At 36.3% G+C, this 13,820-nt stretch overlaps 1 protein-coding gene across 3 annotated transcripts in view; it reads left to right on the top strand.

Annotated features, from left to right (window-relative positions):
• Positions 1-13,820, top strand: part of LRRCC1 (leucine rich repeat and coiled-coil centrosomal protein 1) — a 40,664-nt gene that overhangs the window by 11,528 nt on the left and 15,316 nt on the right. For all 3 annotated transcript variants that reach the window (XM_077771310.1, XM_077771311.1, XM_077771312.1), the window contains 3 exons: positions 8,619-8,812; positions 9,089-9,236; positions 10,266-10,414. In XM_077771310.1, coding sequence (XP_077627436.1) covers positions 8,619-8,812; positions 9,089-9,236; positions 10,266-10,414 — 491 coding nt within the window. The remainder of the gene's footprint in view (positions 1-8,618; positions 8,813-9,088; positions 9,237-10,265; positions 10,415-13,820) is intronic.

Raw genomic sequence — 13,820 nt, forward strand, 5'->3', positions numbered from 1 at the left:
TGATACCCTGTCTAGTACTCTTTCCACCATCATGCTTTTTACTCAGTTAAGGTGGCAGTTCTCCTTACTTTGTAACCAAAAATAGGAAATAATAATAGCTAACAGGGGGAAAAACGTGACTCATTGCTCTGCATATTAAAAAAAAATAGGTGAATAACTTCTTGTCTGCTTACTTACTTGGTGTGGAAGGTAAACATAGAATTTTGATTTCAGTTGATATAAATACTCTTTTTTCAAAAGAAGCAATTTATAAATAAAATCATAATATTACTGAAAATGTATTATACTACAGTATTTTTCTTAACTTTGGGACTTCTAATTATTACACTGATATTGAGAGTTCTCTGTGAAGACTTTTGTCTTTTAGTGTTTCCCTACCATTTTATGATGAAATTTCCAAAATTAGAGCAAACTTGAAAGAATTTATCAATGAATACCAGTATTCCCACCAACTGGATACCACCATCAACATTTTACTTTACTTATTTCATCATATATTTATTCATTTATCAGTTTTGGTAGTTCGTCAGTTTTTTCCAGATTGCACAGTTTGTTGGCATATAATTTTTCATAGAGTTCTCTTAACAATTGTATTTCTGTAATGTTGGTTGTGATCTCTTTCATTTGTGATTTTCTCTATTTGGATCCTTTCTTCTTTTTGAGAAGTCTGGCTAGGGGCTTATCAGTGTCATTAATTTTTTCAAAGAACCAGCTCTTAGTTTCGTTGATCTGCTCTATGGTTTGTTTTTTTGTTTCTATATAATTTATTTCTCCTCTAATATTTATTATTTCCCTTCTGCAGGCTTTAGGCTTTGTTTGCTGTTCCTTTTCTAACTCTAGGTTTATTAAGGTTAGGTTGTGTATTTGGGACCTTTCTTGCTTCCTGAGGTGGCCTGAATTGCAATGTACTTCCCTCTTAGGACTGCCTTTGCTGCATCCCAAAGGTTTTGGACTGTCTTTTTTTTTTTTTTAATTTGCTTCCATGTATTTCTTTAATTTCCTGGCTAACCCGTTCATTCTTTAGTAGGATGTTCTTTAACATCCGTGTATTTGACGGCTTTCAAATTCTTTCTTGTGGTCGACTTCAAGTTTCATAGCATTATAATCCAGAAATATGCATGGTATGATCTTGATCTTTTTGTACTTGTTGAGGGCTGATTTGTGACTCAGTATGTGGTCTATTCTGGATAATATTCCATGTGCACTGAAAGGAATGTGTATTCTGCTGCTTTAGGATGAACCATTCTAAATATATATCTGTTAAGTCCATCCTGTCCAGTGTGTCATTCAAAGCCATTATTTCCTTATTGATTTTCTGCCTAAGTGACCTGTTCATTGCTGTAGGTGGGGTGTTAAAGTATTTACTATTATTGTATTACTATCAATGAGTTTCTTTATGTTATTCATTGACTTATATATTTCGGTGCTATCATTGGGGGCATAAATGTTTATGATTATTAGACCTTCTCAATGGATAGACCCCTTAACTATGCTATAATGCCATTCTTCATCTCTTTTTACAAATCTAGTTTGTCTAAGTAGGGCTATTTCCACTTTATTTTGACATTCATTAGCATGCTAGATAGTTCTCCATCCCCTCACTTTCAATCTGCAGGTGTCTTTAAGTCTAAAATGAGTCTCTTGTAGGTAGCATATAGATAGATCTTGTTTTGTTTATCCATTCTGATACCCTTTGTCTTTTGATTGGAGCATTTAGTCCATATACATCCAGAGTAATTATTGAAAGATAAGAATTTAGTGCCATTTTGTTACTTGTAGAGTTAGTATTTCTGGTGATGCTCTCTGGTCTTTTCTAATCTTTGTTGCTTTTGGTCTTTTTTTTTTTTTTTTCTCTACTCAAAGAATTCTTCTTAAAATTTCTTATAGAGTTGGTTTAGTGGTCACAAACTCCTTTAGTTCTTGTTCGTTTGGGAAACAATTTTGTATTTAGAATGACAGCCTTGCGGGATACAGTATTCTTGGCTGAATATTTTTTCCATTCAGCACATTGAATATATCTTGCCACTCCTTTATGGTCTGCCAAGTTTCTGTGGACAGTTCTGCTGCAAATCTGATCTGTCTTCCCTTGTAGGGTAAAGACTTTTTTTCCCATTCTGTTTGCAGGATTCTTTCCTTATCTGAATTATGTAAATTTGACTACATGTGTTGGCAGTGCCTGGCTTTTGTTGAATTTAATGAAGGTTCTCTGTGCTTTTTGGACTTTATTGTCTTCTTCCCCAGATGAGTGAAGTTTTCAGCTATAATTTGCTCACATAAACCTTCTGCCACTTTTTCTCTCCTTTCATCTTCTGGGACTCCTGTGATACAGATGTTGTTACATTTTAATAAATGGCTACTCTGAGTCTGCCTTTGTGATCCTTTATCTTTGTTTCCCTCTTCTTGTCAGCTTTCTTGTTTTCCATAATTTTATCTTCTGTATCACTAATTCACCCCTCTGCCTCGTTTCAGCCGCATTTTTATGGCCTCCATGGTTTGCGTCTCGGTTGTAGCATTTATAATTTTGGCCTGACTAGAATTTAGATCTTTTATCTCTGCAGTAAGGGATTCTCTGATGTCATCTATGCTTTTTTCAAACCCAACTAGTATTCTTATAGCTGTTTTAAATTCTAGTTCAGACATCTTATGTCTACATTGGTTAAATCCCTGGGTGGCATTTCTTCCTGTTCTTTCTTTTGAGGTGAATTCCTCTGTCTAATCATTTTAGAGGAAGAAAAACAATAATAATAATAATAGAATGACATAAAAATTTAAAATTACATTTTAATCAGATAAAGGAAGGTAGAGCCAAAGTGTGTTTGTTCTGCTTAAGAGAAGCTTGATAGAAAAAAGAGAAGAGAAAAAGAAATTAAAAATTAAAAAAAATAATAAGTTTTGCTCATTCTATATCCAAGAAACAAGAGAAAGAAAAACAGAAGCAACAACAACAAAATGAGCAAAAAAAAATCCCTAAATGAACCTAGATCAACTAGAGCTGAAATTTTGCAGCAGTCTATGGTCAGTAGACTGAGCTTTATGGACGGGTATTCTGGGGGAGTGGACTGTTGCTCTGGCCACTCAAAAGGACTTAACCCTAGTTGAGATGTGCCAGGAAGGCACAGGTGGGTGGGGTTTGGTGTACCAGTTCTGTTCTCCACTTGGCGGCGCTGTTTAGCTGACTGGGATCGATAAGTATTGATGGGTTACTGGTAAGAATGGCTTCATTCTGCTCTCTAGTCTCCAGAGTGGGAAGTTTGTGCCCACACAGACGTGCCATCAGCCCCCCCTCCTGTATCCTCAGCTCCCTGCCTTTCCTGTCTGTGTCCTAGCTGTCTGCCCCCAGGAAGTGCCTCTCCAGAGTTTTATCTAAGGCAAAGCTGTGTTTTAGAACCCCCACACTTCAGAGACCCCTGCAGTTTGAACCCACAGTGATCTGAGGGAGTGTCTCACTGTGCTGTGGCCAGGGCCACCTTGTCCCCAGAAACAGTTGGTCGCATCACCTTGCAGTGGCAGTGGCTCAGTTTATGGTAAATCACAACACACAGCTGGCACCAGAATTTGCTGCCCTCAGCTGGCATCTTTGTTCCTATACGGGTGAATGTGGTAGCTTGACGGCACCCACTGGGTCTTTTGCCTGGGAGAGGGCTTATCACCTCTACCAAATACACTCCAGGCAGGGGAACTGCTTCTCCCCAGTTGACCCAGGGGATCCTCGGACACCGCCGCCTGCTCCTGGGGCTCTGCCCTGCTTCTTTGCCAGAGCGCCATACGGGCTGATCTCTGAAACTTCCGACTCTACCGCTGTTCATCAAAAACTGGTAGTATTGATAACCTTCTCCTTTGTGCTTTGTCGTTGCTGTTGGACAACAGTCTTCTTGTGCAGGCCCCTGGGCATGTTTTCACTCTCTCTAGATGCTTTCAGGGGGAGTGCTTTCTTGCACAAACTCAATGCACTCCTCTCTCTCACCTTGTGTCTTTCTCCTCTCTGTGAAAACGGCTACCTCCCCTCTGCTGCACCTCAGCTCTTCTCTCCCTCATTTCACTTCTCTGCTGTACGCACCTGCCACGTTCTCTCCCTCAAATTATGTAGATTGTTCTGTTAATCCTTAGATCAATTTCCTAGATGTTCAGAATGGTTTAATGTTGATGTAGCTGTGTTTGAAGGACAAGTCCAGAGTCCCTTTACTGCTCCACTATCTTAACTCCCTGTTTTTTAGATTCTTAATGTAAGTTCTTAGATTACTGATTTTACACCAGTCTTCTAATTAAATTAATTAAACATCTAAAGCAATATAAATTTTTGAGCATTGCATTAGTTACATTTCACTAATTTTTAGGTATCTGTTTTCATCGTTTAGCTAGAAATATTTTCTAATTTCTCTTGTGATTTCATTAGTCAAGGATTATTTAGAACTCTCTTGTTTATTTTTCAAATATTTGTGGTTCCTAGACATGTTATTGTTACTAACTTCTAATTTCCTTCCATTTTGTCAGAGAACATTCTGGATAATTTTACTCTTTTTAAATTTACTGAGACTTATTTTATAGCGCAGCATATGGTCTATGTTGTTGGATATTCTTTGTGCACTTAAACAAAATGTGTATTATAAACTTGTTAAGTCAGAATGGCTAATAGTATTTTCAGATGACTCATATCATTACTGATTTTTTTTTTGTCTAGTTCTATAAGTTGCTGATAGTTATTTTCTAAAAATTTATTTCTTGTCTGGTCTATCACTTTTATGCAAGATGTTAAGATCTCCATCTAAGAGTGTGGATTGGTCTGTTTCTTTAATTCTCTTCAATATTTGCTTATATTTGAAGCTCTGATATTAAGCACATACATGTTTTACAAGTCCTTTGTCTTCCTGATGAAATGTTCCTCTTTGTCTCTTGAAGTATTCTTAAGTCTGTTTTCTGTGATATTAATATAACCATTTCAGCCTTCTTATGCTTGTAATTTATGTGATAAAACGTTTTCTATTAGTTTTTAATAGGGAATTTATTGAGTTATAATTCACTTACTGTGCAATTCAATTGTTTGTACACATTAACAGTCACTACCATTTCCCTCCTGCCCTAGGTAGCCACTAGTAAATTTTATTTTTCTCTGGATTTGCCTTTTTTGGAAATTTTATGTAAATAGAGTCATACAATATGTGGCCTTTTGTGACTGTATTTTTTTTACTTAGTGTAATGTTTTCAGGTTTTATCCATTTTGTAGCATGTATCAGTACTTCATTTTTTTTATTGTCAGCTAATCTATTGTGTGAATATACCACATTTTATCCATTCTTTTGGTTATTTTGGGTAATTTCCACTTTTTGACTATTATGACTAATGCTTCTGTGAACATTCACATTTAAACTTTTGGGTGGACATACATTTTCATTTCTTTTTGCTGTATATCTAATAGTGGAATTGTAGGTCACATAGTAACTATGTGTATAACCTTTGACCTCACCAAGTTATTATCTGTGGTTTTGCTTATAGCCATCTTACCTGATGTGATGGTATCTTTATATTGAAGTGAGTCTTCTATATAGGTGGATCTTCTTTTTTAATTCAGCCTGGCTATCACTTTTTTTGAAGAGTCCATAGTCCATTAAAATTCAGTGTAATCACTGAAGTTGGATTTAGGTACACCATTCCATTGTTTGCTTTCTGCTCACTTCTTTTTTATTAATTTTTCTACCTTTTCTACTTTCTGGGGTTTTTTTTAAGTTTGTTTATTTATTTTGAGAGACACAGAGACCAGGGGCAGGGGAGGGCAGAGAGAGGGGGCAGGGAAAGAGAGAGTCCCAAGCAGGCTCTGCACTGTCAGCATGGAGCCCGATGGTGGGGCTCGAGCTCAAGCTACGAGATCACGACCTGAGCCGAAATCAAGAGTTGGATGCTTAACTGACTGAGCCATCCAGGTGCCCTTGCTATGTATTTTTTATAATTCAATCTTAATTTGTATTTGGTTCTTTAGTCATACTTTAGTCACACATAGTGTGTGTGGCGGCTCTAAAAATAGACTTTTCAAAGTATACTTAGAATTAATACTGTATAATTTTGTGTAAAATGTAGAACTCTTGCATCTATGACACTTTGTTAGAATTGCCATTTGTATTTCATTTGGATGCATTATAAACTCTAGAAGACAACATTTTAGTTTTTGCTTTAAAGGAATTAAGAGTAAAAAATATTTAAATGTTTCTTGTATTTATCTGTATATGAGTCATAGCATACTCTATTTCTTTCTGAAGATTTTCGTTTCCTTGTAGTATTATTTTCTTTCAGCCAGAACTCTCGGCCTGAACTTCCTGTAACAAATCTTGTAGTGGACATCTGAGAACAACAAATTCTCTTCATTTTGCCTCTTTGAAGGACATTTTTTGCTGAATATAGAATTCTAAGTTGACAGCTCTTTTCTTCCTGGCCTCCACAGTTTTTAATGCAAAGTTAGCATTAATTCGGATCCTTGATTTCCTGTATGTAATGTGTCCTTTCATTTTGGATGGTTTCAAGAATTTCCCTTTAGTTTAGGTTGTCACCAGTTTGGCTACAGTGTGCTTAAGGCTACTTTTCTTCATGTTTATCGTGCTTAAGGTTTCTCTGAGTGTTTTAAATCTGTAAATTAGTCTTCACCCAATTTGGGAAATTTTTGGACATCATTTCGAATATTTTTCTGTCCCATTTTCCCTTTTCTCAGATTCCACTTAGACTTTTTGATACTGTCCCACAGCTTCAGAAGACTTTACCGTCTTTTCAGCTTTTTTTCTCTATATTCATATTAAATAATTTTCACTCCACTATCCTTAAGGTCATTTATTCTTTCATCACCTCATTCTCTTCTTAAGCCCAGCCAATTTTTAGTTCAGATGTATATTTAGTTCAGCTGTAGAATTTCCATATTTTTGTAATTTCTGTCTCTCTGCTGAATTTTCTTTTTCTTTTTTTTATAGTTTTTATTATTTTTGAGACAGAGACAGAGCATGAGCGGGGGAGAGGCAGAGAGAGAGAGGGAGACACAATCTGAAACTGGCTCCAAGCTCTGAGCTCCAGCACAGAACCTGATGCGGAGCTCGAACTCACAAACCATGAGCTCAAGACCTGAGCCGAGGTCGGACACTTAACTGAGCCACCCAGGTGTCCCTGAATTTTCTCTTCATTCATGAAAAGCATATTTTATATCACTGAGCTCAATTATAATCACCTTTTTTTATTGAGGTATAGTTGGCACACAGTGTTGCATAGTTTCAGGTGTACAACATAGCGATTCAACAACTCTGTATATTATGCTCACCACAGTTGTAGCTACCATCTGTCATCATACCATGCTACTACAGTACCATCGACTGTATTCCCTATGCTGATTTATTAATTCCACAACTAGAAACCTTTACCTTCCAATCTCTTTCACTCATTTCTCCTGTCCCTCAATCCCCTCCACTATGGAAACCACCAGTTTGTTCTCTGTATTTATGGGTCACTTTATGATTTTTTTATATGTTTGTTTGTTTTGGTTTTTAGATTTGCATATGGGTGAAATCATATGGTGTTGTCTTTCTCTGACTAATTTCATTTAGCGAAATACCCTAGGTCCATCCATATTGTCACAAATGGCAATATTCCATTCTTTTTTATGGCCAAGTAATAGTCTGTTGTTTTCTGCTCATTTGAATATTTGAGTCCTCTCAAGTTAGGTCTTCATTGATTGTGTTTTCCTTGAGAATAGGTCATATTTTGTTGGTTCTTCTTAGGGTGAATAATTTTGGATTTTTTCCTGGACATTGTGAATGTTATATTGTGGAGTCCTCAGATGCTATGATAGCCCTCCAAAGAATGATACTTTAGATGCAGAAACATTTAACTTGCTTTCACTTGAACTATAAATTTGTCTCTTGGGTAGCAGTTTATTTTTTCTTATGCTGTACTGGCTTCGTGCAGTCTGTACTGGCCTGTGATTCTTTTTTATTTTTTTAATTTTTTTTTAATGTTTTCTTTATTTTTGAGAGATAGAGACAGTGTGAGCAGGGGAGGGTCAGAGAGAGAGGGAGTTACAGAATCCGAAGACAGGCTCCAAGCTCTGAGCTAGCTGTCAGCAGAAAGCCCGACGCAGGTCTCAGACCCACTAACCGTGAGATCATGACCTGAGCCGAAGTCGGACATTTAACCCACTGAGCCACCCAGGCGCCCCTGGCCTGTGATTCTCTAGGCTTAAAGGTTTATGATTTTTCTACCTGAGATTTCAGATTCCTACATACTGCTGATTATGTTAAGCTCTCAAGTGAAAAAAAACATAAAAACAGAAACACCCTATTCTGGTCATTTTTCTAAGTGTCAACTCTGCTCTAGAATAAACCAGCTTTTGTTCCTTTCCAGGGCATCCAACTAGTTTTTGTTTGCTGTTTGGTTATATTTTTCCTAGAGTTTGATTGCTGTCTTGAGAATCAACCTTGTAGGAACTTACTTGTCCATACCAGAAGCTGAATTTCCTGTCTTTAATTCTAAACATACCTAGTTTATAAATCCTTAATCTTGTAAAAAGTCATAATGTTTCAGGAAATAATCACATTTAAGTGTTTTTAACTGAGTTGAACTTTTAACCAACTTTGTTGGTTCTTTTATTCTAGACTTCTGAGTCTTTAAGAGATAATGTACCCGAGAAAGATCTCAGACCAAAAAGAGATACAGATATGACTTCTGAAAGCGAATATGGAAACAGAAAAGAATTTAATAGAAGAATTCCTCGAAGATCAAAAATCCCATACTATTCTAGAACTATTCAGACTATTAAGCACCACAACAAAAACAACACTTTTATGAGGTAATTGTTTTAGTATTAGAAATTTGAAGAAGGCACACAGATAGAACTTAATGCTGTTGGCTTGTTCCTTTAAAGCTGTCTTAGAGTGATATTTCTTACTTTTCTAATGTCAGAGATTTGACTTTTCAGTCTTGCCTCAGATTTGGTCAGTACATGTATATAAATGTATACAAAAGGATCCCTTTCTCTGATAGGTTATCATTACCTAAGTTGTGAAAATTAGTATAGATACCATACATTTCTTTGAGTTATTACCTATGCTTTTTTTCTTTGCAGTTGTAATCGTAAAATGAAACAACCTTTCTTTAAAGACTTATATGTAAGATCATCTTTAGCAAACTGTAATATATTAGAAGAATCAGAAGAACAGAAGAAGGAACTCATTAAAGTAGACAATAGTTGCTTAGAAGACAACACTTACCGGGTATGGTGTAAGAAATTAAGAAAAAATGAATCCTAGTTTTAAATGTAAAATTAGTCCTAGTAAAATAATGCGTGTCTTTATGAGCAAAAAAACATTGCATATAATTATATTGAGGTGATGGTTTTGGTTATTTTTCCCTTCCTGATTTGCAGATTTTGTATAATATTTTTGTAAGTTGTAAAGGAATGAAAATCACACATTCATCTGAAGTCAGAGTTTAGTGAAATCATTTGTTATATGCTGGTGGAGGAAAAAAACATCAAAATTTTCAAATTCTTATTTCTTAAAACAATGGTTCCTAACTTTTCGGTCTCAGACCCTTTTAAATTTCTAAGGAAATTTATGGGTCTTCTCAGAGAACTCTAATTTTATACACACTCCAGAAGTGTGTATAATTTCAAGGTTTTCATGCATACTGCTGAAACCCAGTTTGGGATGCATGGATCCCAGATTAAGAGACCTTTAAGCAGGGCATCTGGTAGAGTGTGCAACTATTGATCTCGGGGTCGTGAGTTTAAGCCCCTTGTTGGGCAGGGAGCTTAACTTAAAAAGAAAAAGAGGCCTTCAGGAATTTAAATATTCTACAGTATTTGCCTTCGTTTTTCTCATGTTATTAAAAATTTTTAGAACACATTGATTTATATTTTTAACCAACTTGATCTTCCTTTACTTGTGAAATGCTAATTATACTTTCAGTTGTAATGTGCACTGTTGCTCCAGTACAATAATTGCTTTTTAAACTGCATCACACCTTTCATGCCATTGGTTTCCTCCCCCTGAATTCTCAAGTATAGAGGCTTTAATGTTGGAAAATAATAATCACTAGGACAATAATAATAGCAGCTAACATTTATTAAGCGGCACTGTGTGCACTGTTCTATATAGTACTTCCATTAGTTTGTTTAATTCTTACCACAGCCCTTTGAATTAGATAACTATTATTTCTATATTACAAATGATAAAATTGAGGCAGTGAAAGATTAGTAGGTAACTTTTCCAGGTTCATATAACTCTATTATTTTCTTTCAGACACTTCTTCAACAACTCGACCAAGAGAGAGAGAAGAGATGGAAAGCTGAACAAGCTGAAAAGAAACTTAGGAATTATATTGATGAATTGCACAAACATGTAAAGGAGAAAAAAGGTTTCCATACCCTGGCTCTGCTCACCACAGATAGGTAAGGGAAACAACTGTAACCCTAACTTGGAACTGGAGTGCCTCAGTTTACACCAGCTGTAGTGTAAACTGCAGTTTATTTAAAGCATTAAATTTATTTAAAGATTTAATGTTTTATAAGTTTTTTATGTAAATGAAGGATTCAGGGTACACTTCCTTGTACCATCAAGCTGCTCCCCTCAAGCTGGGAAGTGTTAGATAAGTAAATATAAGTGAAGAAGAGCAAGAACAGGGATTGGCAATTTTTTTCTGTACCGTGTTGGTTTCTGTGAAGGATAGGGACTGGCGAACTTTCTTTCAGCTTTCTAGGTCATATTTGGTCTCTGCATATTCTCTTCTGGTGGGATTTGATACCAGATAGCTGAGGTTTCTTAATTCTGGCATTTCTGGGTTTTTATCTTATCCATTTCCCATTTTATCTGTTTTTTTTTTCCTGTACGTATTCTTTAATGCAGGTTTGTCTTAATTCCATTCTGTAAGGATACCAGTTTTCTGAAATTACAGTAACTTTTATCTTCTCTTTCCTGTAGGTAATTATTTGTAACGTTATACTTTTCCTCAAACGGTTACAAGACTTTTTTCCATAGAGTTCTTGTTGATTTTCATGTCTTATCCTTGAATGAGCACACTGTTTAGAGATTTAGTATTTGCCAACAAATAGCATTTGGGAAGTTGTTCTCTGTTCCATTTCCTATCTGTACAGTGGATAAATTCCCTTCTGTGATCTTAATAGATCAGTTAAGTTGATGTACACAGCTCCTAGCCTAATTCCCAGGTTCTTTTATGCATTTAACTAGTAAAATTTTATGATACTTGTGTGTTATTTCCTATTCGCCACGACCTATTTCTCTCATACTTTGTACCCATGGATTATAAGGAAAATTATAATACCGATCATGAGTTCTCTGAGAACCCCTCAGTTATTTACATATGATGCATTATACTATTACTAGTCCTTCTACCACCAGCCACCAACTCCCTGTCTTATTTGTTTTGGGAAATGCTATCTTTGATATAAGAAGATGCTGGATAGGGGTAAAGGAACAGAATGGATAAATTAACAATCTATGACTACCTCAGAAAAACAGCACTCTTGTTTGCATTAGGTATATACATACTTAGCTAACAGAGTGCAATGGTAGATTTATAGAGTCCCTAGGACCCTGAGTCATGGAAGAGAGGATATATCTTCTTCCCCCCACCTCCCAGAAAGTTATAGTTTTATGAGGCACAGCCCGAGAGTTTGGTGATTTTTATTTTAATTTAATTTTGTTTTTTTTATAATTAAAATTTCTCCCAGATTTTGACATTATGTTTTCTCTTGTTTTTAGTTGTATGTGTATGAATGTTTGCTTTATTCTGTATTGTAGGTATTATTTAGTGGGATATTTGAGGAAGCAGTGTCTGGGGCTGCTAGCCAGCTTCCATTTAAATGGAAAGCCTTTGGGCACACTTCATCTTTATCCTTGCTTAACCTCTCCATTGTTGTTCATGTTTACCATGTTATGTATTCATTGTTTTCTTAAACATTCAGCTATCATCATTTCTAATTTGACTTTTATTTATACCTCAAATATTAATTTGGCATTAGATCCTCACACATTTTCATAACCCCTTAAAGGACTTGGTAAGAATTCTGCATTCCTCATCCCTAATAGAGTCTAGCATCTAGGTGCCATGCTATGAGTATACATTATTTCAAAAACTGAATCTTCTCTAGTATGCTTTTAATACCTAAGCTATAAATTCCCAAATCTTTATATGCCCTCCAGATCTCCTTGATGAACAACAGATCTGAGCATCTATTTATCTATAAGAAATACCTTGTGTACATTCCTCATAAGTGTCTTAAATCAGCATCTCCATAAGCAGACTTATTCTGCTCCCTTCTTTTATATTCTCTCTTCTAATAAATGGTGTCCCACCCAGTCAGCCACCAAAGCTAGCAATTTAGGAATCTTTTTTTTTTTTCTTTTTTCCTTCTTTCTTGTTCTCATATCCCACAACCAGTTGGTATTGATATCTTATTTATTCTACTTGTTAAAAGATGTTGAACTATCTCTTCTTTATTCTCAAACTGTCACCTTAGTTCAGGTCCTTATCTCTTACTTAGATAATTGTTCTGATTGTACTGATCTGTAGCTGCTCTGCCCTATTCACCAAATATGGTAGTCTACAGAATAAAGGCCAATAGTCTTTCAGATAGTATACCAAACTGGAGTTGAGAGTCCAGTTTGGAGACTACTCTCAAAGGTAAGAGGAGAGATGATAAGGATAAGAATTGGAGAAATTACTAGTATAGAACCTGATGGATATATGTACTTTTTTCAATTACGGCTGAAAATTATAGTAGCTACATATAGGAGTGGCTGCCTAACTCAGTAATTTCTTCATGAGGCTGTGTCTTTGCTGTTTGTTGTCCCATTTTCTTTTTAAAAAAGAACTTTAAGTTTGTTTATTTTGAGAGAGACCGCGCAAGTCAGGGAAGGGCAGAAAGAGAGTGGAGTCTGGGGAGAGAGAATCCCAAGCAGACTCCACACTGTCAGCACAGAGCCTGATGAGGGGCTTGAACTCACAAAAACGTGAGATCATGACTGGAGCTAAAACCAAGAATCAGAGGACACTCAACCAACTGAGCCACCCAGATGCCTCAGTTGTCCCATTTTCAAACATCAGACTTGTATCCTTTCATCATTCGCCTCTCTGCCTGTAATACTGGTCAGGAGATGAACATCTGACCCCAGCTGAGTGAACGTAATGCCTTAGTCCATGGCCACAGTGATTGGTGCATACAATGGGCATATGAACCAAATTGGACTAATCAGACCTTTCCTAGAACTCTTCTAAGTTGAACTAGAAAAAGATAATCTTTTCTATTTGGTCCTCATAGCTGTTGGGATGTGAGCGCATCTCCTTCTCTCCTTCATACTTTACAAGGAAGCCTACATTAGGAAAGCAGAAACCAGCCTGTAGAGAATCACAAATAGAGAGCCCTTGTGGTCTTCAAGGCCTTGGTTTCAGTGGTCCCTCAGAATAGTGCACTCCATCCTCTGAATGGTTATATAGGTCAACAGATCCTTCCTTTTAACTTCGAGTAGTTAAGAATTTTCAATCACAGTCAAAGGGCTCTAACTGTTACAAACCTGGGATCAGTACTTTGTGTCTGGGGAAGATACAGGGAAGTCAAAGTTGACTTCCAGGTATCTGTATATCATTTCTCTCTGACAGCTTTGTAACCATGTCCATGTCTCCTTCCTCTTCTAGATGTTGAACTCTTTGAAGGCACAGGCTGTATCTTAATCCATCTAGCTTGCTTTTAAGCCCATAACTAGCATAATGTCTAAAACCAATTAGGTGGTTAGTAAAGTTTTGCTGTTGAATGGTAAAGTTCATGCACGACTAAGTTC

Source organism: Crocuta crocuta, unplaced genomic scaffold, assembly GCF_008692635.1.
Source record: "Crocuta crocuta isolate KB4526 unplaced genomic scaffold, BGI_CrCroc_1.0 scaffold235, whole genome shotgun sequence".
NCBI classification, from domain to species: domain Eukaryota; kingdom Metazoa; phylum Chordata; class Mammalia; order Carnivora; family Hyaenidae; genus Crocuta; species Crocuta crocuta.